At 57.5% G+C, this 27,217-nt stretch overlaps 1 protein-coding gene across 1 annotated transcript in view; it reads left to right on the top strand.

The window, feature by feature from the left end:
- The first annotated feature begins 8,698 nt into the window (after positions 1–8,698).
- Positions 8,699–27,217, top strand: part of LOC131500735 (basic proline-rich protein-like) — a 36,614-nt gene continuing 18,095 nt past the window's right edge. Inside the window, exons 1-2 of the mRNA XM_058710155.1 lie at positions 8,699–8,904; positions 9,614–9,759. Of these exons, the coding sequence (XP_058566138.1) occupies positions 8,794–8,904; positions 9,614–9,759 (257 nt within the window). The 5' untranslated portion in view covers positions 8,699–8,793. The remainder of the gene's footprint in view (positions 8,905–9,613; positions 9,760–27,217) is intronic.

Here is a 27,217-nt window from a genome sequence, read left to right as displayed (position 1 = left end):
GGGCACAGGGACGGGGGCCGCCTTTGTGGGAGGGGGTCCAGCTGCCAGCCCCGGGGGACCTTGGCCTCTGTACTCACAGCTCCGGGCCTGGGGGGCCCGCTGACCAGGGGTTTGGGGGGCTCGGGAAGTCCTGGAGCGGTGGCCCACCCCTCCCCCCAGCACGGGATGTTGGGGGACAGAAGACGGGCCGCCTGGCGTTGGAGCGCCCAAGTGCCACCTCATTGACACGCACGGCTCAGCACTCCAGACCTGTCACCGGTCATGGGGACAATGAGTCCTGACGTCAGCCGCCCGTGTGGCTGCATCGGCGGTGCCAGCCCGTGGCCGGCAGCCTCACCGCGGGCAGATGGAGACACGGCCTGGCCAGGCCCCAGGGTCACCAGCAAGGCTCTCCTGCCTGAACCCGGAGCCCCCCTGGCTCCCTTGATCACAGCACAGCCCGGATGGCTTTGAAACTGAAGACATGGGCTCGGGGTGGTGACGTGGCTTCCCAGGGCCACAAGCCAGTGGGAATGGGGACCCCAGTCCAGCTCGGGGGCTTTCCGCCCTCCACGGGCTGAGAGCCCCGGCTTGCCCGTGCGGAGGCCCGAGGCTCCCCTGCCCCGCGTCCTGTCTCACTGACAGCACCCATTTCCAAACTCGCTCCCCCACGTGGGAGGCTTGCTGAACCCCGCGGAGCAGCCCCTTGGGAACTGGGAAGAAGCTCCTGGGGGTCCTGGCTTCTGCAGCAAAGACCACCCACCCCTGTGCTGGGTTTCAGGCAGACGTCAGAGTGGACTCCCTCCCAGGCTCTGTTCTAGGGCCTGGTCCCTGAGCTTGTGTCCAGCACCATCAGAAACCCGCAGGGTAGTGGTGGGGCGGAGGGGGCGGGGGGTGTTGCTGAGGCCCTGTGGGCTTGACCCTGCCCTCCCCGGACGTGGGGGCCCCAAGCCTACAGCGGGAACCCCCCCGCACCTGTTGCACGCTCCAGCCTGGAGGGTGCGGTGGGCGGGGAGGCCAGCCTTCCCTTCTTCTCTGCCCCGTGGAGCAGACGGAGGGCCGGCTGTTTGTACAACAGCAAGGAAACGCTCAGTTCAGAAGGCCACGCGAAATCACCAGCCCCTAAACATACTTTGCGCGGCCCCTCACGCACGGGCAGGAACACACACACCAGCACGTTCCCTGCGTGCAGACGGCACTTACCAGGGACAGGCACCCTCCAGGGCGGTGGGCGTGGGGCTGGTTCTCGCTCAGATGGCTTAGGTAGGGGTGTCCGGCCGGGCCCTGACGGCAGGTGGACCTCGAGGGACGGGGATGTCCCAGATCGTGGGCCAGGACAGAAGCTCTTGACCTCTGCCCCGTGGGCAGCCGAGGGAACATCCGTCCGCAGTGGGCCACGGAGGCTGGATGCCCCCCAAGGGGTGCCGGTTGTTAGGCCAGCCCAGGCGAAAGAGGAATATCCTGGAAGGATTTGAGTCAGAGCTGAGGAATCGGGCTGCATGGTGCCACAGCCCCGTGGCCACCAGCTACCCACTGCCCGACACAGGCCACGAAGCCCCACGGCTGCAGGGCTCCACCACCAACCTCCAAGATGGTTCCTAAACTGTCCCCGAAGCTTTCGTCCCCTCTCGGGTCAGGGTGCCCGGCGGGGTCTCGCATTGGCACAGCCCGCTGTCCCCGCTTCTGCAGGACGGGGTGGGCGCCGGGCAGCTCAAATCCAGCAAAGGCCTTCCCTCAGGTGCAGACGCCCAGGCACGTGTCCCATCCCTGCCACGGTCCCCAGCTTCCTCCCTCCACAGGGAGAGGGTCTCCCAAGGCCCCTTCCAGACGCCGACGCACGGGCCAGCCTGGGCTGGACGGCGGCTGTGCTCCGTCCGATTCCAGGGTTTTCCTTTCCAGAAGGGAGCAGGAAGATTCAAACAGTGGGAGCGGGAGCACAGCTCCTGCCAACGTCCCCCGGGGCTGGCCCCGTTCCCGCTGCTGGACTCGGTCCAGTCCCCTCGGGGCCACCCGGGGAGCCGGGGGAGGCACAGACGGCCACACGAGCCCGGGCCCACCGAGGCCCCGGCCGCCAGGCCACAGAAAGTTCGGGTTCTGGCAGACTCCCCACCTCTGCCAGCTCATCAGTGGGCACCCGACACTAAATGGTTCTTAAGCCGCTAATGACTAATTTTAAGGGATTAGTGCCACAGCGATAAACTCTAATTGCCAGGATGTAACAGGATTTGTGTGCGACAGGCTGCTCCCAGCTTACCCGAGGCTCCCAGGGAGGACAGCGCCGCCTGCCGGGGCGTCCGCCGGACCCCCAGCCGCCGCCAGCACCCGGCCCCCCTCGGCATCCACAGGCCGGCAGCACCAGAGCTGGTCAGGGACGCAGGTTCTCGGTTCTCGGGTCCCGCCCGGACCCGCTGAATCAGAATCTGCACGTGACGCGACCCCCAGGCGGCTCTCACGCCCGGTTCAAAGGCCGTGAAGCTCTCACCCCACGGGAACCAACCAGTTCACCAAGCTCCCTCCCGCCCGTGGGCTCCCCACAGGGGCCCGTCCAGAGAGGGCAGGCCCCGGTCTCCGCTCACACGCGTGCACGGGCCGGGCCCACACCCCGTCAGAGGCTGAGTTGAGTTCCCCAAATCCACGGGTTGAAGCCCGGGACCCGGAATGTGATGTACTTGGAGAGGGGGGTCTGAAGAGGGGGTTGAGGTAAGAGGAGGTCATGACAGTGAGCCCCAACCCAGCAGGACTGGGGGGTCCTATACAAGGAGGAGATCAGGACACGGACGCGCGCAGAGGGACGACCACGTGAGGACACGGGGAGAACACGGCGTCTACACGCCACGGAGGGGCCTCAGGAGGAAGCAGCCCTCCCCACGCCCGGATCTCGAACTTCCAGCCTCCGAGACGTGAGGAATCATTTCCATTGTTTCAGCCGCCCAGTATGTGGCGGCATTTGTTACCGCGGCCCAAACTGACCGCTGCCGCCCCCATCTCCTGAACCCGCTCCGTTCTGGCACCTCTGGCCCCCGCCACGCGTAGTTGATCAGCAACACACATGTTACATAGTTTCCATCAGGCTCGCGTGGTCTCGGGAACCCACGGGACTGGCCCACAGAACATGCAACCCATACACACGTGTGACTTGAAATTTAGTAGCCACATTTAAGAAGTAAGAGGCGCACCCGGGTGGCTCAGGCGGTTGAGCTTCCGACTTCGGCTCAGGTCACGATCTCGCGGTTCGTGGGTTCGAGCCCCACGTCGGGCTCCGTGCTGACAGCTCGGAGCCTGGATCCCGCTTCGGGGTCTGTGTCTCCCTCGCTTTCTGCCCCTCCCCCGCTCACGCTATGTCTCTGTCTCTCAAAAATAAACATTAAAAAAATTTTTAATAAAAAAATAAAAAGAAACAGGTGAAGTTAAGATATAGATCTAATTTAAACCAACGATTCCAAAAGGTTACTTCAATGTGTAATCACTGTAAATAATTAACGAGACATCATTTTACTGTGTTTTTACCGTCCGCCGCGTCTGGGAAATCCGCCGTCTCCTGTCCCACTTGCCGCCCTCCCCAGCTGGGACAGGACCTCGTCGTGTCCACCACAGGTCACTCGGGGCCTCACTGTGCGTGCGAAGGGCCCTGTCAACTAAGAGAAGTGGCTGTCCCAGCAGGTGACCTGGCAGTCCATGGGGACCTGGCAGAACCAGGGGGCGGTGAGCGGCGTCCCCCACAGACTGGGGCCCAGGGCGCCCTCCCCGGAGCCCGGCCTGGGCGCCCGGTGGCCCTCCCATGCTGGCTCTGCCCCAGCCGACACAGCTCTCGGTCTCCTCACAGTGAGCCTCAGTCTCCACACCTCGAAAATGGACTGCCCGCTGGGGGCCGCCCTCCCCCTGCCCGGTCGCTGCCCCCTCCACCCGCCAGGGCTCCCTGTGTGGTCTCGTGAGTGTAACACCGTAATTAGCCCAATTACCAACAGCCGTCATGACTCTTTTCTCCTTTTTTTTTTTTAACTGAAAATGGAAATTAAATTTTGCAGCAGGTTTACAGGCTGTTAACGGAATTCACTAATCAAACCCCAACACCAAGTCCTTGAAAATGAGAATTTAAAAAGGTCTGCATTTGCATATTCATGTTTTTAATAGGGTTCAGAAGGTATATTTGCAACTGATGAAAAGGATTAATTAAACCTAATTTGCATCGGTGGCACATCTTAACCCCTTCTGAGCTGGCCTGAGGCTGGCTTGACCAAGGGTCTGAGGGTGAAATGCGGGCCAGGGGGCCAGAGACGCCAGCCTGCGCCCTTCCTGCGGCCGCGTCCTGGGATCCTGGGTCCCCGGGTCCCCACGGCTGCCACGCAGGAAACCAGGCCCCAGGCTCGTGACCCTCTCTCATCGGCGACCCTGGCAGGAGTCAGCGGTGGTGTTTTCTGCTTAAAAAACACACGTACGTGGGGGTTTTGCTTGTCTTATTCATACCAGTCATTGTCAAACATTTGGAAAATGCAGGAAAGTCTCGGGAAGAAAAGGAACATAATCGCCGTGCACTTTGGATGGCGCGTCTTCCGGAACTTTCCCCTTGAGCGTGTGTGTGCACGTGGGTGCACAGCGTGTCGTGATGCTTCTGCGCGCCCGGCCCCCGCGTCTTCTCTTTGTCGGATCCCTTTTGTCGGGACGTCGGTTTCCCCCTCTCGTTATGACTACTTTGCAGCAATCGCCAGTAATGCCTGGGGTCAAAGGGCAGCCTGGGGGTCAAAGGGCAAGGACGTGGGGGGGGGGGGGAGGGGGCGGGCGTCCTAATGACCGGTCCTGGGTTGACGCACCCACGGTGTCATCCGCGTGACGGAGGAGAAACTGAGGCTCAGAGATGCCAACACAGCAGAGGTCAGGTGTGAGGTGCGTGCGGAGACCGGAAGAACGTAGAATCTGCCGTCGGCCTAACGATCGTCAAGTATCTGGTGTGTTTTTACGTCGGTGCCGAACAGGGTGGGCATCTCGGGAGCAGCAGACACTCGGGCGGCCCCCCCGCTGCAGCCACGGCCGGCGTCCTGGGAAGCAGACCCGTGGGCTGGGGGACACGCGCCAGCTGGACAGGCTCACTGCCCGGCGAGTGGCCCTTCAGCACCGGGAACACACAGGTCACAGGTGAATGAGTCACTGGGGACAACGCCAGTCTGTGTAAAGCCCCAGGCACACGGGAGGAAGAGGGTCCCTCGCCTCCTGGGGACGCTACTTGTCAAGGAGGACGTGCTGCTGAGGGGCCCATGGCCCCAGGTCCCCCCGGACGGTGGCAGGGGGCGGCCCGACGCAGACAGACCAGCTCCCCCATGGCACTTCACTGGGAGGCATACGGGAGAGAAGTGGGTTCAACCCAGATCCTGCAGGCGAGGCCGATGGGAGGGCGTGGGAGGGAAAGTCGTGGCCACCGACCGTGGAAAGATCTCGGGGCGACACGAGAACAGAGAAAACCAGGCGTCGCTGATAACTGGTTTCAGCGAAAGAAACTGTAAGGCTTTTCTTTCTTACCGAGGGGCACTCCGTGGACGGGACAGGCCACCCGGTGGGCACGGCTCCACACGGTCATGAACCCAAGTCAGTCTGCTGGAGCCGCTTGACTAATGTCCTGGACCGGGGGCCCCAGCAACAGACGTTCAGGTCACTGGGTCAGGGACCAGCAAAGCCGGTCTCCGGTGGAGCCCCTGGCCGGCCGTGTCCTCGTGAGGTCGGAGAGGGCGCTCGGGTGTCCCTTCAGGTGTCACCTCCTGGAGGCCCATCTCCAGGCGGTCAGGTGGGGTCAGGGCCTCAGCACGTGGATTGTGGGGAGATACAGCACGTAGGCTGTACCTGGTTGTAAAGGTGCTCGAGAAAATCTGGTATCTTTAGCTTGTGATTTTAATTAAACATGTAGAAGCATTTGATTAAAGTTTATAATCAATATCTAAATATCTGGGAAATTTTATTGGTTAATTTTTCTAGTTGGGATTCATTAATTGTGCAAGTGTTTAAATATTTAGGGAAATATGCTTAATAGATGCGTCAGATTAGCAATATTAGGCACCACGCGGCGAGCGGGGAGACTCCTCTCCCCCGGAGACAGAGATCCCGCTGGGAGGCAGCCGGGTGTGCGGGTGACAGCTCATCTCCGGGGCGGCCACGACCAGCCTCCGAGGACAGAGCCCCGTGGGGTGGCCGAGGCACCGGGCTAAGCTCGCTCCTCGGCCACGGTGACTGTCCCCTGCGTCTCCATCGCCAGCCCAGGGTCCAAGAAGGTCACGACGTCACACTCAGGTCATGGTGTGTGACGGGCTGTCCCTCCGAGCACCCTGGGCCCAGCAAGTGGCTCCCGGAGCTGCATTTCTAGCCTTGACTCGAGACCCGGGACAGACTCAACAGACAGCAGGCCGGGGAGGGTGTGCTGGGCAGAGCCCCCCCCCCCCCCCAGGGAGAAGCGGGCAGGCAGGTGGGGGGAGGGGGGGGGAAGCCCTGACCCCGCCTCCCAGCTAAGGGAACCAGGGTGTGAGGAGAGACCCTGCAGAGGAAACGGGGTGCGGCTGGCTTCTGCCCTTCAAAACGGGGCGCCGAGAGGCAGGGGCGGGGGAGGGGGGACCCAGACCGGATGGGAGGGCAGATCGAGCCCCGGTCTCCGACTCGCAGCAGGTGCACGTGGTGGCAAGGGCAAGACCCCCGCCCGCGGGCGCTCAGGGGCCGCCCAGACCCCCCCCCTCCGAGGTGCCGTCCAGCCTGGAGGCGCGGGAGGCCGCGAGCTCGCGGAGAGCCAGCCCCGGAGGGAAGCAGTGAAGGCGGTTTGAGTAGCACCGAGCGTAGGAATCGCCGCAGGCGAGTCCGTTAAGCGGCAGGAAGCATCCGTCATTCCTCTCGATGGACACGGATTGTTCCGAGACTCTCGGCATCAGAAACGTGCATCTCTGTTCATTAATGTGGTCCCGTGACATGTGACGCGCTGGGTGACTCTGTGTCATCGGGCGTGCGCGCAACGGGACCTCGCAGGCCCACCGCCCCCTCCCAAGGTCACCGCGAGGAGCCCCAGTGCCTTCCGGTTCCGTGTCCGCTGCCCCCGCCCCCGCCCCGGGCGGCGCCGCCCGTCCTCTCGCCCGAGGGTCACACAGCGCAGAACGGCACGCGGCTCGGTGTGCGCTCGCGCTTACGGTGCGGGACCCACGCGTGACGCCCGGAGGCCTGCCGGGGGCCGCCGTGCCCCGCGGTGACACCGTCCGGCCTCCGGGCACAACTCCACGGCGGGGAGCTTCCCAGCACAGGTGCACCCGTTCGCGCGTCACGTGGACATCCGGCCGCTTTCCCAGGTTTCGCTACTAAAAGCCCCCTGGACGACCCAGCGTGTGCCTCGTCGGGCTCAGGATCAAGTGTTTCTGTAGGGTTTACCGAGGAGCAGAAGGCTGGGTCGCGGGGTCTGCCGGCATCGGGCTTGGGGACAGGAAGCCCCGCGACTTCGGGGGCGCCGGAACCTGTGCCCCACCCCCTCCTCGCGGGGGCCGCGTCTCCGCACACCCCGTGAGCTGCTCGGCCCCGCCTACTTCCCCGCTCCTCTGCGGGCTGCGGGTCTCCCGCGGCCGCGGCCCCAACGCTCTGTGCATCGATCCCTTGCTGGTTTACCCGTGGAAACAGCTCCTCCCACCATATGACTCACCTTTCCCCTTTTTAGGTTATTTTTCCATAAACGAAGCTCTCGACGCTAATGCAGTTAAAGGTCTGCCTCTCCCGTGCGCTCGGCACCCCCTCCCCACACAGGGAGGCCGTGGGGACGCCCCGCGCTGTCGTCTGCAAGCGATTCTTATTTATGGAGTGAGACAGAAATCCAATTTCGTTTTTTCCACACGAATAACTAATTGTCTCGGCCGCGTTTGGCGCACGGCCCCCTCTCCCCCGCGGTCTCCCCGCCCACGCCACCGTAAATCAGGTGTCCGAGGACGGGCGGGTCTCCCTCAGGGGCCATTCTCCCCCCACACACACACACCAGGCCCCTAGACCCCGCCACAGAGCCACCCCTGGTACTGAGAGACCCCACAGCGAGGACGCCGCTGCAGGATGGTGGGGGACGCTCTGACTTGTTGCAGTGACTCTGTGGCCGCATTTTAAAGAGATCACCTGTCAGGGCACCTGAGTGGCTCAGTGGGCCAAGTGTCCGACTCTGGCTTAGGTCATGATCTCCGGTTCCTGGGTTCGAGCCCCCCATCAGGCTCTGTGCTGACAGCCTGGAGCCTGCTTCGGATTCTGTGTCTCCTCTCTCTCTCTGCCCCTCCCCTGCTGGTGCTCTCTCAAAAATAAATAAGACATAAAAAAAAAAAAAAATAGTAAAATAAAACAGAGCACCTGCGAAGCTTCCCGGCCGCGGCTGCAGGCGGGTCACAGGTGGACCCTTCTCCACCGTGAGGCCGGCCATCCCATCCCCGCTCCGGAGCGTTTTCACTGAAGCATGAAAACATGAAAAAAGATGCACAAATCCCAGCGCAGTTCGGTGGCCCCTCCAGGCGCTCAGCCCCCAACATGGAACACTGTCTGAACACCAGAAACTATGGCCTCCTTCCGACCCTGACAGGCCCTGCCGGTGACCTCTCGCCCCCGGAGAGGCCCGGCCCACTGGTGGACTTTACACGAACAAAATCAGACAGGAAAAAAACACACACTCCGGCCCTCGAATTAATATTTCACTACGTTTGCCCCATCCCACGTCTGTGCCACGTCTCCACGTCTCCGGAGGGGTCAGGCCACCTCCGATCCACGGACAGCGAGCGTCCTGGTGACCACGTCCCCAGGGACGCGTGGCGTCTGCCCTCCTTCCCAGCAGCTCTCATGAGCGCTATCCCAGCCGGCTTTAATTTGGGCTTCCCCGGCCAGACGCTGCCGCCCTGCGCGGTGCCCGCCGCTCCTGCGGGAAGGAAGGCCCGCCCCGCGGCCGGCCAGGTGGGCTCCCGCTAACTGGCCGCTCCTGGGCGAGCCTGCCGCGGCCTGTTTCCCGCGGGCCCCGCCCTCCACCCGCAGAATCCGTGGGCCCCGCCCTCCACCTGCAGAACCCGTGGGCCTTTCCCTCCACCCGCGGGCCCCGCCCTCCACCCGCGGGCCCCGCCCTCCACCCGCGGGCCCCGCCCTCCACCCGCGGGCCCCGCCCTCCACCCGCAGACCCGCGGGCCCCGCCCTCCACCCGCGGGCCCTTCCCTCCACCCACAGACCCGTGGGCCCCGCCCTCCACCCGCAGAATCCGCGGGCCCCGCCCCCCATTCGCAGAACCCGTGGGCCCTTCCCTCCACCTGCGGGCCCCACCCTCCATCCGCAGAACCCGTGGGCCTTTCCCTCCACCCGCGGGCCCCGCCCTCCACCCGCAGACCCGTGGGCCCCGCCCTCCACCCACAGAACGCGTGGGCCCTTCCCTCCACCCGCGGGCCCCACCCTCCATCCGCAGAACCCGTGGGCCTTTCCCTCCACCCGCGGGCCCCGCCCTCCACCCGCAGACCCCGCGGGCCCCGCCCTCCACCCGCAGAACCCGTGGGCCCTTCCCTCCAACCGAGGGCCCCGCCCTCCACCCGCAGACCCGTGGGCCCCGCCCTCCACCGGCAGACCCCGCGGGTCCCGCCCTCCACCCACAGAACCCATGGGCCCTTCCCTCCACCCGCAGAATCCGTGGGCCCCGCCCTCCATCCGCAAAACCCCACGGGGACACGAGGCTCTCACGGGCGTGCGGCCCCCAGGGCGGGGGGGCCCCCCCGGCCTCGCCACGCCGCCCACCCCCCCGCGCGCTGAGGACCTGCCCGGGGCGCCCCGGTGAGTTGTGCTCGTCCGTCTCCCGAGGGGGCCTTGGTCTCCCCCGGAAGCTCGCTTCCCTGCGGGATCTGAGAGCTGCCGGCCTCCGGTTCGCTCAGCTTTGCGGCTGCGGGGGGACCGGGTGGGCCTCGGAGCCCCTTGCGCGCGGCCAGGCGTGGGAAGCGGGGCTTGGCCTGTTGCCCCCTCGCTGATTGGTAAGAGCCCCTGCTGCACTGCGGGCGCGAAGCTTCTGCCGCTAGCCGTCCGGCCGTCGGCGCTCCGGCCGCAGGCCTCCCTCTGGTCGTGCTCCTTCCCGCGCCCACAAGTGCCTCGTTCCCTGCAGCGCTTAGCGCTTTCGCGAGGGATCCGAGAAGCCTTGCGCGCCCAGCTCTGAGCACCTCCTAGCTTCTTCCCGGAGACCGCGCGTTAGCTTTCGCGCGGAGAGCCGGGCCCACCTCAAATCGAGGTCACGTGTGGGCGAGGGGAAGGCTCCTTGTTCCCTCCGTGGGATCCAGTGGCTCCTCGACCACTGGCTGATGGGGAAGGTGGTCCTGTGACACTGCCCGCGACGTGTCACGGGGCCGGAGGGGGAGGCCCGGTTCTGGGCCCGCGGATTCCGCCCTCTCATACCTCAGCTTTACCTTGGGGCTCGGAGGTGGCACTTAGGTTTGCTGAATTTGTTATTCCAACGGCTTGTAGATTCTTCTGGATTCACTGTGCTCGCAAGTCGTGTCCGCAAATCAAGACGGCGCTTCTCCTCCCTTCGTTCATGGCTGGGACCCGCCGCACGTGTGACCCGGGGGGAGGGGAGGGGGAGGCGGTGTTCCCCTGCTGTTTGCAAGAGGAGGGAGTGCGCCTGTCCTCACCCGCGATGGTCCCGGTTGTTCTGAACCCCGAGTCTGACTCACCTTCCCCTCAGTCCGTAATTTGCAGCTTCTGTTATGAACATTTGTGCTTTCTCTGCACCTGGGGAGCTAATCCCGGGGTTTTTCTACTTGGTGGACATGGTCAATTACGTCGCTGTTGTTGTTGTTGTTGTTGTTGTTGTTGTTGTTGTTGTTTTTAACGTTGAACCAACCTTTTTGTTCCTGGAATAAACCCCACCCCGTCCCGATAGACCGTCCTTTCTCGACGTTTCCGGATTCTGTTTGCTACTTTTTAAAGAAGGTTTTGGGTCTGTGTGAACTGCAATTTCCATCTCTCCATAGCCTCTTTGCCTGATTTGGCATCAGTCACGCTGGCCTCACAAGCTGAGCGCCGCCTGTCCCGAGCTTCCGAGGCTGCCGGTGTCCCGTCTTCCTTAAATACCCGGTGGCATGCACCGGGGCGGCCATCGGGCCTGGAGGCTCGGTTCTTTACTCCGTGTAGGACCGTCCAGCCTGTCTCTGCACCTGCTGTGTGAGTGCCGGGGGCCGGGCCCCACGAGGAACGTGGAATGTGTGAGCACGAGGCTGTCTGTGACCCCATAGACGGCCCCTTGTCTCATTTATGACATTGGTCATGTATCATTTCCCCCTCTTCATCGGGCTGAGGATGTATTGATTTTATTGACCTTTCAAAGATCCGGGTTTTGGTTTCACGACTTTTCTGTTGTCCTTCCCTGCACCTCATACGTTCTCCATCCTGCGACTTGCTGTGGGGCCCACTTGGTCTCATTTTTCAAGTTGTGATCTGGGTCCAGTCAGAGAGAAATCACACGGCATTTTAAGGGGGGGGGGCGGGCGGGGAAGTGTGCAGGGAGGGCAGAGGGGTGCTCCCCCGGGACGCGGGGCACCGGGAGGGGGCCGCGAACACGCTGGGGGACACGGTCGGGGTGGGGGCGGGAGAGGCTCAGGGGGCAGCAGCCCAGTGCACCCCCACCCCCGTGTGGCCTCCTCTCTGGACGCCCCCCAGGCCCTCTCGGCTGCCCCCGCCTGTGCGGCGATCTGGAAACTTCCGGGCACTGAGCTGGGGACACAGCAGGACTCACTCGAGGAGGCAAAGGTAAGAAAACATAGGGGAACCTGAGCGCAGTAGTTATCAGGATTTGCTCAAGAGACACATACATGCCAATTACTTTTCATTCAAGCAGAGAACTCGCCCGATGTGACATTTAGAAAGATTGGCAATATATCGAAACACACACACAAATCGATGCTTACGATGCCAGATCCCGACGCTGAAGCGTGGCTTGTAATTAATACGCATTTTATGATTAGACTTTTATTTTTTTAAACGTCTGTTTTTTTAAGTTTTATTTATTCATTTTGAGAGAGAGCAGGAGAGGGGGAGAGAGAGAGAGCATGAGCAGGGGACGGACAGAAAGAGGGACAGAGAATCCCAAGCAGGCTCCCTGCTGTCAGCACAGAGCTCGACACGGGGCTTGAGCTCACGACCTGAGCCAAAACCGAGAATCGGACGCTTCACCGACTGAGCCACCCGGGCGCCCCCTCATTTTAGGATTAGACTTGTAAAGTAGTCTCCTACACAAGTTTTGAGCCAAAGAGGAAGTGAGAAACCACAATGAAACTCTGTACGGCCGGAGACAATGCGACACGTTTATACACTTCGGGATTCAGCTGAGACCGCCAGAAGGAACGCAGGACCGAACGTTCCCGTTGTTTAACAAGAAATAATAAAGGCGAGAATGTACACATCAGACACACCCAAAAGGATCATAGGAAGAAGGAATAAACGGAAGACAGAACTTAAAGACCACGTAATCAGTGAGCCGCGTGGATTCGAGAGCTGGCTCCGTGGCACCAAGAGTGATGCGGACGGCGAGCAGAGCGTCTGTCTCCACGAGCCACCCAGATGGTCCTCGCGCCCAAGTTCGCATGTCACCCCTGAGGCAGGGGCGTGGGCCTCATGCGGAACCACGGATTTGGCGGTCCCCATGTGCGTGACCAGGTGCTCACCCACCTCTGGGGACTCTGGGGTGGCCCCCGCCCCCCCAGCACCCGCCACACCGCGGGCCGCCCCGGGAGATACTGACAAGAGCCAGAATGTGAGAGGCGCTGGACCGAACACCCTGGGGCCACCCCCCCACCACAGGACGGCCCGCAGACCCTGCCCAGGAGGGCCGAGCCTGAGTCTTGGGTACAAAGTCCAACAGGAGTCCAGGAGGGGGGGGGGGGGGGGGGGGGGGCGGTACTGAACTTGTGTCCCCCAGGGCGACAGGCGGTCTGTTGTGCCCAGAGGGGCCCAGGTAGGGGTGGGGCAGAGACCCCCAGCCTGACAGCGGGACTCAGGACGGGCCTCACCCTCCGTGAGTCACTGAAGCAGAAAACGTTCCCATCCTTCTCTAGGAAACTGTCTCAACTTCAGTCCTGGAAAAATTCGTGTTTTCTTAAAATCCCTGGGGAATTCGTGGCACTGGTCAGCCCTGGGGAGGGTTTGTGGCCTGAATTTTAGACTCTCTGTGTGACCCCGAGAATGGCAAGGTCAGAATTCTAATTTAACATGAGCCCATCGGGCGCCACGGGTCTGCCTGAGGCAAACGGGTTTCTCTGAAGGAGCACATCTCAGCCCAGGCCTCAGAGAGCTCCAAGGTCAAGGTCAAACCTAGTTATTTAGGGATTTGTATGAAACACATACACATCGGAGATATTTTTCAAATCTCAGAACCTCTAAGAGGGGCGCCTGGGGGCCTTGGTCGGTTGAGCATCCGACTTTGGCTCAGGTCACAATTTCGGGGTTCACGGATTCGAGCCCCGCGTCGGGCTCTGTGCAGACAGCTCAGACCCTGGAGCCTGCTTCGGATTCTGTGTCTCCCTCTCTCTCTGCCCCTCCCTGGCTCACACTGTCTCTCGCTCTCTCAAAAATAAATGTTTTTTAAAAATTAAAATAAAAACACCTACAAGAGTCGGGCAACATGCTGACGAGGCGGACACGACACAAGAAACTAGGTCTGTCCAGACTCCGGATGTGACTTAGCAGAAGCAGGGGGTAAGACAAACGTGTTTAAAGACACAAAATAGGGGCACGAAAGCATAAGGCAGGAGAATGGAAAGACTGGACAAGAAAGGCACAAACTAGGATGGATACGAGCAGGAACAAAACTTGAAATCCTTGGAAAGACCGAATGAACCGCGGGTAGACGCAGCTGAACGGGAAGTGAGAAAGCTGGGGGAGGAGACAGGCCTGAGGAAGGCGCCCAGTGGGCAGAGCAGGGGCGGGGCGGGCTGGGCAGGCGGCTGCAGGGGAAGCCGGTCCGAGGCTGGAGGAGGCTGCACGGAGGCGCAGGCAGGAAGCCCGGCCGTGGCCGTGGCCGTGGCCGAGTAAGCAGGAAGGCCCGGAGGGCGTCAGGTCAGGGCGGTGGACAGAAGCTGTGTGAGGCTCTGTGCTGACGGCAGGGAGCTTGCTCGGGATTTTCTCTCTCTCTCCCTCTCTTCTCTCTGCCCCTCCTCCGCTCTCTCTCTCTCTCTCATAATAAATAAACTTAAAATCATTTAAAAAAACTGTAGACAAAAACAACAAGGTAATTCCAAAGAAAACGGGGGAAACAGACACCTAGGTGGCTCAGTCAGTTAAAGACCCGACTCTTAATTTCGGCTCAGGTCGTGATCTGAGGTCATGACCTCACAATTCGTGAGATCGAGCCCTGCATCAGGCTCTGTGCTGGTGATGCAGAGCTCGCTTGGGATTCTCTCTCGCCTTCTCTCTCTACCCCTCCCCTGCTCATGCTCGCTTGCTCGCTCTCAAAAAAAAAATAAGCTAAATCGGGGCGCCTGGGTGGCTCAGTCGGTTGAGCATCCGACTTCAGCTCAGGTCACGATCTCGCGGTCCATGAGTTCGAGCCCCGCGTCGGGCTCTGGGCTGACGGCTCAGAGCCTGGAGCCGGTTTCGGATTCTGTGTCTCCCTCTCTCTCTGCCCCTCCCCCGTTCATGCTCTGTCTCTCTCTGTCTCAAAAATCAATAAATGTTAAAAAAAATTTTTAAAAAATAAGCTAAAAAAGAAAGAGAAATGGAGGGGAAACGACGAAATGGGAATGTATGAGGTGGAAAATGAAGGTACAGGGGAGGAAGGACAAAAATAAGGCTGGTTTGGGGGGAAGACTAATGTAGTTTACAAGCCTCTGGCAAGACCGATCGATTAAAATAATCATTGAATAAAAGCGCTAGGACCGGAACAGAGGACACAGCTTCAGATGGCAGGACAGAGTCGAAGTTAACGAGGCAGGATCGCGAATATCTTTTTGCCCACAAGTTCGAAAATACAGATGAAACCGGTTCCCGGGAAAATGCAAGAGCCACAACCTGAATGGTGTGATAACAACAGCAAAACTCTCCTGTGTTTTAGAAACCTTCCCACAATGTGAAAACTAGCCTCAGCCTTTTTTACGGGAAGGTTCTAGCTAAACGTATTCAAGGCACAGGTGATGCCAATCTTATTCAAAGTCTTTCGGAAAAGAGAACAAAAAAGAACATTCCCTAGCCGTTTCTGTGAGGGTTAAAAAATCTTCATGCCCGTCGACAAGGACGGCAAGAAAAAGCACACTTAGCTGCAACCCCCGATCAATATACATGCAAAATCCTAAAAATACGTATTTAGCAAACCGTCTGAGCAGCACTAAAAATCCGTATTGCACACTATCACCCCATTTGGTTTAACCCCGGATTGAAAGCCTGCTTTACCATGGATGTATTTATGCATTTCTCCATGGTTACAGGATAAAGGATAAAAAAAAAAAAATCTTTGGTCATCTCGACAGGTGAAGGAAAAGCATTTAAGGGAAAAAGTAGCATCCGTCCTTAACACAAATGCCCAGAAAACTGAATTGTCCTCGAGCCTCAGCAACGCTACCGGGCGGTGACTCACTAGCCCTGCCCACGGGATTTTCGTGGGACTGGACACGCTGACCCCCAGAACTCGCATGAAGACCGAAGGGCCCGGAACGGCCGAAGCAGTTCTTGAAGTACTGGACGGGGGGGAATTGGCCTCCCCGTGAACAGGACACGGGGCAAGCCGCTAGTCGGGTACTGGAATAGGACGGACACCGTTCTGGATGACCAGAACAGGACCGTGAGCGGAGCAGACGTGACCTGTGTAAAGGCGGTTCTATCCGAGAGCCCGGGACCTGAGCCACCACCCAAACCCCAGACCGATCCCGCCACGGCACCCGAGCCAGGTAGACCCCACTGATGCAGGAAAGGCTCTGGAAATTGAGCAGATTTTGGAACCGCCACCCACAGAAGGAGCCAGAACCTGCGGTCTGGACCTAACCAGGTTGACCACAGCCACGTTCTCTAGAATATTAGGTGGGATTGAGAGTCTCAAAATGTCCAGGATGTGGTCCAGAATTACCAGACTCAGAAGAGACACGAGAGGGGCGCCTGGGCGGCTCAGTTGGATAAGTGTTCAACTCTTGATTTCAGGTCACGTCGTGATCTCATGATTCGGGGGATCGAGCCCTGAGTTGGGCTCTACGCTGCCAGCCTAGAGCCTGCTTGGGATCCTCTCTCCGCCCCCCTCTCTCTCTCTGCCCCTCCTCCGCTCGTTCCTGCTCACTAAATAAATAAATAAATATATACATACATATATACATAAATATTAAAAAGAGAGAGGAAAGAAAAGAAACGAAAATCTGACCAGTACACAGGGAAGAAGATAGCCAGCAGACCCCAATCCCGAGACTGTCTAGCCGTTGCGATCGTCTGATGTCAATGAAAAAAAGGGTTTTTTAAATATTTATTTTTGAGACAGAGAGCACAAGCAGGGGAGGGGCAGAGAGACAGGGAGACACAGAATCTGAAACAGGCTCCAGGCTCTGAGCTGTCAGCACAGAGCCCGATGCGGGGCTCGAACTCACGGACCGCGAGATCATGACCTGAGCCGAAGTCGGCCGCCTAACCGACTGAGCCACCCAGGCGCCCCTCTGGTGTGATTATTTTGAATGGGTTCTTTTCCCACGTGGTTCTGGTGGTTATTGCTAATACACCGAAGCAGGATTTGTCTTGGAAGATATCTTTTCCTTTTCAAGCTTATGTTTTAGCTCACATGCAGTAAAATTCACTTTTTCTGGCATAGGATTGTACGAATTTGGCAAATGCACGGAGTCACGTCGCCACGCCCAAAGTCAACCTGCTAACCCCCGGGCGTCAGCCCTTTGTAGCGAGGCTTCCTCTGCCCTGCACCCCGGCACCTGCCTGGCTCCCCATTCCCAGAGGCAGCCACCCGGCATCATTCCATCGCGGGGCCCCACGTGCAGCCTGGAGGTCTGGCTTTTCTCAGTGCAACGCCTTTGAGAGCGACTCTGGGAGCGGGTGGGGGGGGGGGTGTCCTCCCTATGACCGGGCAGGCTCCCTGGAGCGGGTGTACCACATCGGCTCACCTGCTCGCCAGCTGAAGGACGTTTTGGTTTTCTGGGTTTGGGGGGATGAAAAGTAAAGCCACGATAAGCTTTCAGGCACAGATTTTTGTGTCATTTTTATTTGTGTAATTAGTGTGTAATTGCATAACTTTTCGGCTTTCTCGGGTCGGTGCCCACGGTAGGATCACCGTCTTCCGGGGCCGTTGCGCGTTTCTGACATGCTGACGCTGCGGTTGGGAGTGGAGGCGCCGTTTTGCACCAACGGTCACCTTGACTGCGTCTCCCAAAGGGCTGATGCGCTCGTTTGCCCCCCGCCCAGCCTCTTTGCAAACACGCGTGTTGAGAGATTTCCCACGGCCAGGCCTTGAGCGCTCTTTGTTCGGGACCCAAGTTGGCTGTGTCTGCGAGTGGCCCGTCCCCTCCCAGACTGTGGGCTCCTGTCCTTCCCCTGACAGTTTCATCCCCAGGGTTCATCAGAGTCACCAGCCCTTTCCCGTGTGGACGGTGCTTTTGCACGTAATTCTGAGCTCCTAAAGACCCTCTGGTGTGTTTTCTTCTCAAAGGCTTTGCTCTTGGTTTGACATCCAGGCCTGCGATTTCAATTTACAATGGGAGGACAGATCTAGGCTCTGTGAACTTACGTTTTTTGCCAGATTTGAGGAGTTTGGGCTGTGGTTTCTTCAAGCATTATTTCCTGTGCTGCTTTCTTCTCACCGTTTGGGGACCCCGCCCACAGAACGCCACACTCTGGCGTCGCCTCTCAAGTGCTGGAGACCCCGTCGTGGTTCCCGTCTGTGTTCCGTCCGCCCTTCGGAACCTGGGATTGCTCTGGATCCTTCTTCCGGTTTCCCGGCCCTGCCCCTCTCATCCCCGCGCTGCTCCTGAGACCATCCCGTGAGTGCGTGGTCTCACTTGGGTATTTTCTGGCTTCTCTTTCTCTGCAGAGAAATAATATCCTCCTGTCCAATTCAAGACTATTCATCTTAAGCTCAGGAAGGATGATCAGAAAAGCTGCATTAAAATCGTCATCAGGGGGCACCCGGGTGGCTCAGCCGGTTAAGTGTCCGACTTAGGCTCAGCCGTGATCTCACGGTTGGTGGGTTCGAGCCCCACGTTGGGCTCTGTGCTCATGCCTCAGAGCCTGGAGCCTGTTTCGGATTCTGTGTCTCCCCCTCTCTCTGCCCCTTCCCCACTCACGCACTGTCTCTCTCTCTCAAAAATAGGCATTTAAAAAAATGACAAAATAATAACAGCACAAAATTAGAAATGCGTAAGGTCTCAGGGGGAAAAATTACAGAACTCCAGAGTCAGTGTTCATGAGGGCTTGTGGGCCTCTCATTGGAGGTAACAGGGTCCCAGCTGAAGTGACGTGGGGAAGCCAGGGGACCGGCTTGCGCACGGCCGGGTCCCGCTGGGGGCAGATCCTCCCTGCCCGGCTCCTCTTGCCAAGGGTGACCCATTCACTCTCTCCGGGAAGCAGCAGGAGAAGGCTGGAGCCACGGCCCCAGCCACGGGCACGGACAGACCCACCCACCGCTAGACACACCCGGGGAAGCTCCTCCCACGGACGTTGCTCGTCCGTGCAGCACTCACTGTGGCTGGGACGTGGTGGCCCACCAGGGGCAGCACCAGGATGTCTGGGGGGAGGTGAGATCTGCTGAGGATATAAAATCCATGATAAAGTTCATAAGCAGTCCACGTGGTTCTTAATCCCCCAGCCCCTCCATTTCTTCCCAGGGCCCCCGGCACACATCCTTCCCAGGAAACGTCCTTCCAGCGGTCAGTGTTACTGTTTTACTGAGACGTGTGTGTTATGGGTTGAATCGTGCCCACCCAACAAAGGATGTTGGAGCCCTAACCCCCAGTGTCTGTGAAGGTGGCCTGGTTTAGGACGGAACCAGGTCAAGGCGAGGTTGTTGGGGAGGCCCTGACCCTGTCTGACCGGTGTCCTTACAAGAGAAGGACAGACGCACAGGGGGACGTCGTGGGAGGGTGACGGCAGAGACGGGAGTGTCTAACGGCCCAGGAGCCCCGAAGACTGCCCACAAACCACCTGCAGCCGGAGGGCAGGCAGCCTGGAGCGGGGTCTCCCCAGAACCTCCAGGAGCGAACCCACGCCCTGGGCTCTTCCTGCATCTGGAGAGCCCCCCGCCCTCGGGCCCCGGCTGGGCGCCAGCCTCCACCCTCAGAGCAGCAACAAGGGGGAGTCTCTGTCGCCATCTGACCCGCTTCCGTGGCCAGGTTCTCTGGCCGCAGCAGGAGGCCGTCCCGCTTTTAAGGATCTGCGTGGCCACACTGAGCCCACCTGGGTCATCCAGAACACTCTCCCCAGCTCACATCTGCAGAGTCCCCTTTGCCACCGAGGGCGCCTCACCGCGGACAGTCTAGCGCTGTGTCTTGCTAAAGAGCAGATCTGAGTTCCTCGACGAAATATTTTCCTGACTCTGAGTTTTAAAAATTGAAATTACTCCTTTTTCGTTGCCCATTTCTGTTTTAAAACTGAAGAACAGAAGACGTGGTTTGTATATACAACGGAATACTACTCGGCAATGAGGAAGAGTGAAATCCTGCCATTTGCAGCAACGTGGATGCTGAGTGAAGCCAGTCAGTCAGAGAAGGACGGATATGATATGTGTTCACTCATGTGGATCTTGAGAAACTTCACCGAAGACCTTGGGGGAGGGGAAGGGGAGAAAACAGTTACAAATGGACAGGGTGGGAGGCAAACCAGAAGAGACTCTTAAACACAGAGAACACACTGAGGGCGGATGGGGGCGAGGGAGAGGGGAAAGTGGGTGATGGGCACTGAGGAGGGCACCTGTTGGGATAAGCACTGGGTGTTGTATGTGAGTGACGAATCACGGGAATCGACCCCAAAACCAAGAGCACGCTGTATACGCTGTTAGTTAACTTGACGCTCAATTATATCAAAAAATAAAAACTGAAAAGCACATCAAGAAAATGTAGAAGTCACCTAAATTGTACGTCTTTTTTTTTTTTTAATGTTTTATTTATTTTTTGGGAGCGAGAGACAGGGTGTGAGCGGGGAAGGGCAGAGAGAGAGGGAGACACAGAATCCGAAGCAGGCTCCACGCTCCGAGCTGTCAGCACAGAGCCGGACGTGGGGCTGGAACCAACAAACCGCGAGATCCTGACCTCAGCCAAAGTCGGACACTCAACCGACGAGCCACCCAGGGGCCCCTAAATTGCACATCTTGATGATATCTTGGTTGTCGGAAATATGGAATTCAATAAAACAATTTTCTCAGCCGTATTTCATAGAAGAGGTGACAGAAATGACCCTCGCGGGTGTCCCATGCTGGGCGCAGCACCACCGGCAGAATGGAATGTTCTGGCTGGTCAAGCCCGGTCACTGGCCCACTTGAAACACAAGGAGAGTTTCACACGGGGTGGAGGGGGGTGGTGCGGGACAGGAAGGTGAACCTCATCGGTCCCCTCCCTGGGGCCGCGGGCACCGCCTTGTCACTCAGCCTCAGGCCGCCACCCGGACCCCCGCGGGATGAATCGCTGTCTCCAGCCCGAGCAGAAGCTGGGAGGCCAGGTGGGCAGAGCATCCAGGCCAGGAGAGCCAGCTTCCCCTCCCCCAAGGCCGAGAGCACCCGAGAGCTCCAGGCTCTGTGCCCAAGGGACGTGTCCCACTGGTGACGAGGGACAGTCCCCCCAACTTCCTGCACGGAATGAGGGTGGCTGTCTTCCCGGCTGGGCGTGGGGCTCACTGCACCCCCCACCACCCCTTGGGGTGTCCTTCCTGACATCTCACTCCCAGACCACTTTCCGGATTGAGAAGGGGATCCGGGCCCCGCCCCTGGCCAGCCGTGTGACCCAGGACGAGGTCTAAACCCCGCTGTGCTCGTTGCCTCGTATGCGGAGTGGGAGGGGTGGTGGGGCCTGCCTTCAGAGCGGAAATGCAGGCTGCACACACCAGTGTGGGTGTGAACGTCGGGGTCCAACAGGGGCTGAGCGTCGGATGATCGTGGGGCGTGCCGGAGTGCGTTCTGGAGAATTGGGGGAACCGCGCCCGGCACGCGGAAAGTGCTCAAGAAACGGTGGTCCTTTGCCGTTTAGTTTCTCAGACTCCACAGACCCAACCCCTCTTTCCAGTGGGGGGTGACCCCGGAGAAGAGGAAGCCCTTTCTTTCCTGGAATCCACGCGTGAAGTCTCACGAGGGACCCGCGGATCTTGTCTGAGCCATGAGGCCATCACTGGCAGGGGACTGGATTCGTCCACGGGCTCACCCCTTTGGTGGGGATCGTACCCCTGGGCACGTCTCTCTCCCCGGAAGAGGGGGCTCCAGCAGGAAGGGGTGCCGGGCCCGTCGCACACGCTCGCACACGCGCACCTTCCACCCCAGGGCAGAGAGAAGCCTTCGAATGGAAGGGGAGGGCCGTGGTGTCGCTGCGTCGGAGGGCCTGATACTGTAAAGACACACTTGTCCCCCGAGTTAGTCTGTAGATTTAAAGCCATCCCATACAAGTCCCAGCCGGCCCTCTGGAGTATGAGCAGCGATTCTAATGTTCATCGAAAAATACAGGTGTGAGCACCACCAAGGAAAAAATTGAAAATATAAAAGAATAATGAAGGGGGCTTACCCAGCAGATCCTAAACCGCATCACCGTCTAAGCTAACAAACACAGCATAAGTTTGGGGAGGGACAGACAGGCCGCTGAACGAAGGACTCAGGACCCAGAGGCCGCTGCGGGTGCAGATGAGGGTTTCGGGTTGGCGGGACGGCGTGTCGAGTCTGCGGACGCAGGATGGATTGCTCCGGAATGCTGTTGAACATCTGGTCCGCCACCGGGAAGGAATGTTCCAGGGTCCCTACTTTACAGGCCTGAGCAGCAGAAGTTCCGGAGTATTAAAACTGTAACATGAACGTTCGAAGCTGACGGGAAACTCGTGGCAGGGGCGAGCGGCACCCGGAGCTGGTCCGGGTCGGCGGCCCGGGCTCCCTTGCGGCTGGCAGCCGCCGTGCACTGCCGTGGGGCTCGCGCCTCCCCAGCGCGGGGCAGTGTCCAGTGTTCCAGAAGATTCACAGGACCGTCCAGTGGGTCCACTTTGGGTTGTCATGAGTAATCTTGTAATAATAATAGAATCTTCAGGGGCGCCTGGGGGGCTCAGTCGGTCGAGCGTCTGACTTCGGCTCAGGGCATGATCTCATGGTTCGTGGGTTCGAGCCCCACGTCGGGCTCTGTGCCGAAAGCTCATAGCCTGGATCCTGCTTGCAATTCTGGGTCTCCCTCTCCTTCTGCCCCTTCCCCGCTCACGCTCTGTCTCTCTTAAAAATAAATACACGTTAAAAAAAATAGAATCTATAAAGAAAAAGGACTGCTGTATTTTGCTAAATAAGCATTCAAAGACTTCTAAGTCAAACCCATGACCTGGGTCATAGAAATTGGTGCAGTGGGCCACGGGTGGGCAGGGCAGGTGCTCTAGGAGCCCGCTCGGACCCCTCGGGTCCTGTCTGCCCACAGCTGCAGGTCACCGTGCCACGTGTCACACCTGCCACCCTCTCCGCAGGCCCCCACCCCCGCCGGGGGCAGTCGGGGCTGACACTCAGCCTCCTGGCGCCCTCACCACCGGTCCGGACGGCTCCCGTGACGCTTGTGAGGCAGAGCCCTCCCTCCCCCGCCCACGACCAGGCAGGGGCTGCCCTTTGGGGGAGACCACGCCCTCACTTAATGTCAGGCTCCTCCCGGGAGCACCCCCTACGCGGCTGGCCAGGGATTCCTGCTGCGGGCTCTGTGTGGAGAGAGCCCAGACCACATCATCTCGTGGTAGATGGTGGGGGGGGGGGGGGGGCCCTGCTGACTCTCAGGACCAGACGCTGAATTCAGGTCCGGCAGGCGGCAGGCAGGAGCCCTCCCTGGGAGCAAGTGGGGCGGCAGGGCGTCCACAAGGCTGCGCAAGTGCAGCCCAGGGGGCAGAGGGAGGAGGCAGCCGGACCGGGCACTCGTCTGGTGTTGGAGAAGTGCAGTGGTCTGTGGACGGGGCCAGAGGGCCAGCTGTGGCGGGGCGGTGGGGGGGGGGGGGGGGTTGGGGGTCAGGCAAGGGGCAGGAGGGCACTGTGGTGCCAGACGAGAAGGTCTTCCGTCCGCAGCCCTGTCCGGCCTCCGACACAAAAGTCAGGGTCGAGGCCCGGGGCAGGGACGTCTAGTGGATGGACTTGGGAACTTTGAACCTCCAGGTTCCCTGGGAGCCTCGCTGTCAGTGGGGGGTGGGGGGGAGCAGCCCCTCGCTCGGAGACCACACAGAAGTCCCGAGAGAAGCAGGCTTCTCGTGGGACGGTGCCTGCCCCCGGCTCTGCCCCCGCCTCACACCGCCCAGGATCGAGGAGCAGGGGCAGGCTTGGCTTGTCCGGGACAGGGCTGGGTCTGCCCACGTGAGGGGGGGGCCTCACACCGCAGGAGCCACGGGAACTGCCTGCAGGATGGCCTTCGCGATGATTTCCGCTGCCTGTCGTGGAGGTGCTTGAAGATCGTGCCCCGTCTCCATGGGGCAGCCCGTGGCCAAGGCCGAGTGTCACAGGGTCACGAACGCTAGCTCCCTTGTCACAAGACAGGACAAACGCTATGCGGCCTTTCTCAGCCAAAGGTGCGGGAAAGAATGAAATCCCACAGAAGATGATTGGCGTGGCTGTTTTCTCAAGTCTCTGAAGGACGGTTCACACTGCATGGGACGTGCGGGGTCCCCGGGGCACCGGAGAGAGAGAATCCATCATCACACACGGTACAAGTCTGCGGGCTGACGGTCCAAAGGGTGCACGGACTGTATTGGTTTAAGAAGGAAAGCCACCGGGTGACTTCCTTGTTCAGAAATTTCGTCCCCGGAGAGGAAGATCCACAGAGACCTTGGGCTCAGGGACACCAGGCGCTGATGAGGGCTGGACACAGAGCACCAGAGCTGGAAAGCGGCAGTCGCACTCCGGCCTCTCCTCTCCCTTGGCTCCCAGATGCGGGCGCTCAGCACGTTACGGGATAACTTTTGGAGAAACCGGCCCAAGATGAAAGATCTATGTGTTGTCGGTTGGGGTCTCCCAACAAAATGCCCTTCCAGCCACCCTCCTTGCTGCCCGAATTAGCAAACTCTGTCCAGGTGCGAAAGAGCGTAAGGAGCTTGTTAAACTGTCACTCTGAACTACAAAGAGTGCTGAGACCCACCAGAAATCTGAGCCGTGTGTCTGATGGCAAAAACCAAGGTAAACAGGGAAAAGGACCCATTTATAGTTAAAATTCTAGTTCGAGGCTCCTGGGTGACTCAGTCAGGTTAGCGTCCAACTCTTGATTTCGGCTCAGGTCATGAGCTCACGGTTCGTGAGTTGAATCCCCGTGTCGGGCTCTGTGGTGACAGTGTGGAGCCTGCTTTGCTTATTTCTTAAGCAAAATAAATAAACTTAAGAAAATAATTTAAAAAGGGGCGCCTGGGTGGCTCTGTCGGTTAAGTGTCCAATTTCGGCTGAAGTCATGACCTCACAGTTCATGGGTTTGAGCCGTGCACCAGGCTCTGTGCTTCAGATTCTGTGTCTCCCTATCTCTCTGTCCCTGCCCTACTCTCATTCTGTCTCGGTCTCTCAAAAATAAGATAACATTAAAACATTTTTTAATAATGAAAAAATAAAATTATAGCTCATTTTTTCAGAGTTCAGGAAGATATTTTTCTAGTGCTGCTCATTAGGCTATATGAACTCTTGTGGACAGGCTGGTTGTATATAGTCCTTATCCATGCTGGCTTTTTGTTTTGTTTTGTTTTGTTTTTTTGTTTTTTTACCACTGGTGGGTTCTATGTGTATTCCGGTCACGAAGGAGTCTGAACATCACTGCTCTTTCTATGCTTAAAAACAAAGAGAGAAACTTTTAAAGAGCAACAATGGTGTCCACACAATAAAACCCACTCATCATCCCCAGAACCAGAACAACCATAAAGAATGTTTCAACAAGTAATTACAAACACTCTTGAAACATATGAAAAAGAAAGATATAAAAAGATATAAAAAATAAAATGGAAATTATAGAACTGAAAAATTCAAGCATCAAAACTAAAAATTTACTGGACAAATTGAATAGTCATTTGGAGACAACAGAAAAAAATCCATAAACTTGAAGACCTATTATAGAAATGTCCCTATCTGAACAACAGAGAGAAAACAGACTGGAAATAAATGAAAAGACTTCTGGGAATCTGTGAACAACAACAAAAGATCTAACACTTGTGCCAGAAGAGGAGAAGGAAGAATGTAGACCGAAAATATTTTTTTTAAACTGAGATCTAATTGACATATATTAGTCTCAGATGTGGCACATGATGGTTCAGTATTTGTAGATACTGTGAGATGATCCCCTCTGTAAGTCTAGTTAACATCCATCACAACACATAGTTACAAAAATTGTTTCTGGTGATGAGGACTTTTAAGATCAGCTGTCTGAGCAACTTCCGAATACGTTACATGGTATATTAACTATAGTCATCACACATGTTACATGGTGCATATTACATCCCAGGACTTACTTATTTTATAATTGAAAGTTTGTATGTTTTGACCCCCTGCACCCATTTTGGCCACCCCCACCCCCACCTCCAACCTCCAACCACCAATCTTTTCTCTGTATGAGCATATGGTTTTGTTTTCTTTTTTGATTCCACATAGAAATGAGAGCATACACTGTCTGTTTTTCTCTTATTTCACGTAGCATCATGCCCTTGAGGCCCAGCTATGTTGTCACAAATGGCAAGATTTCCTTTTTTGAGGCTGATATTCTGGAGTGTGTCTATGCCACGTTTTCTGCTTCCTGTATCCACTCATCCATTTATGGAAACTTGACTACTTCTGTGTTTTGTCTCTTGTAAATAATGTCGCAGTGAACATGGGGGTGCAGATATGTCTTCACGTTAGTGTTTTTCTTTCCTTTGGGTAAATATCCAGAAGTGAAATTGCTGAACATAGGGTAATTCTGTGTCTAATTTTGTGAGGACCCTCCATACTGTCTTCCAGAGTGGCTGTACCAGTCTGCATTCCCACCAACAGTGCACAGGGGTTCCTTTTTCTCCACATCCTCGCCAACATCTCTTATTTCTTTGTCGTTGGTTTAGCCATTCTGTCAGGTGTGAGGTGGCCTCTCACTGTGGTCCTGATTGGCATTTCCCTGATGATCGATAACTGCTGTTGAGCACCTTTTTCTGTACCTGTTTGCCACCTGGATGTCTTCTTTGAAAATACCTGCTCTGTGTCTTCTACTCGTTTTTAAATGGGATTGTTGGTTTTTGTTTTTGTTTTTGTTTTGCTGTTGACTTGTATGAGTTCTTTATATATTTTGGACATTAGCCCACTATCAGAGATCTCATTTGAAAATATTTTCTCCCATTCCACGGGTTGTCTTTTCATTTTGTGGATGTTTTTCTGTGCCGGGCAGAAGCTTTGCAGGCGGATGCTGTCCCACTGCTTTGTTTTTGCTTGTATTGCCTTTGCTTCTGACGTTAAAAAACAAACAAACAAACAAACAAACAAACAAACAAACAAAAACCACATCAGCAGCAGGACTGATGTCAAGAAGCTTACTGCCTATGTTTTCTTTTAGGAGTTTTATGGTTTCAAGTCTTAACATTCAAGTCTTCAGTCCATTTTGCATTGATCTGTGTGTGTGGTGGGAGAAAGTGGGCCCGTTTCTTTTGCGTGTGACTTCAGTTTTCCCAGCACCGTTTATTGAAGAGACTGCCCCTCTCCTATCATATGTTCTTGGCTCCTTTATTGTAAATTAATTGACCCTATATGCATGGGTTTATTTCTGGGTTTTCTAATCTGTTCCATTGATCTATGTGTCTGTTTTTTTTGTGCCAGTACCATACAGTTTTGATTCCTGTAACTTTATAATATAGTTTGAAATCAGGGGACGTGATGCCTCCAGCTTTGTTCTTCTTTCTGGAGATTGATTTGTTTGGTATTTGAGATCTTTTGTGGTTCCATACAAATTTTAGGATTGCTTGTTCTATTTCCATGAAAAATGGAATTCTGTGGAATTTCTTTAGGGATTGCATTGAATCTATAGATTGCTTTGTGTGGTATGGACATTTGGAGCACATTGGTTCCTCCAGTCCATGAGCACGGACTGTCTTCCCATCTGTGTGTCTTGTTTCTTCCATCAATGTCGTAGTGTTCAGTGTACAGGTCTTTCAC

Source organism: Neofelis nebulosa, chromosome 18 (assembly GCF_028018385.1).
Source record: "Neofelis nebulosa isolate mNeoNeb1 chromosome 18, mNeoNeb1.pri, whole genome shotgun sequence".
In the NCBI taxonomy this organism is placed as follows: domain Eukaryota; kingdom Metazoa; phylum Chordata; class Mammalia; order Carnivora; family Felidae; genus Neofelis; species Neofelis nebulosa.
This window is presented reverse-complemented; position numbering and strand designations above follow the sequence as displayed.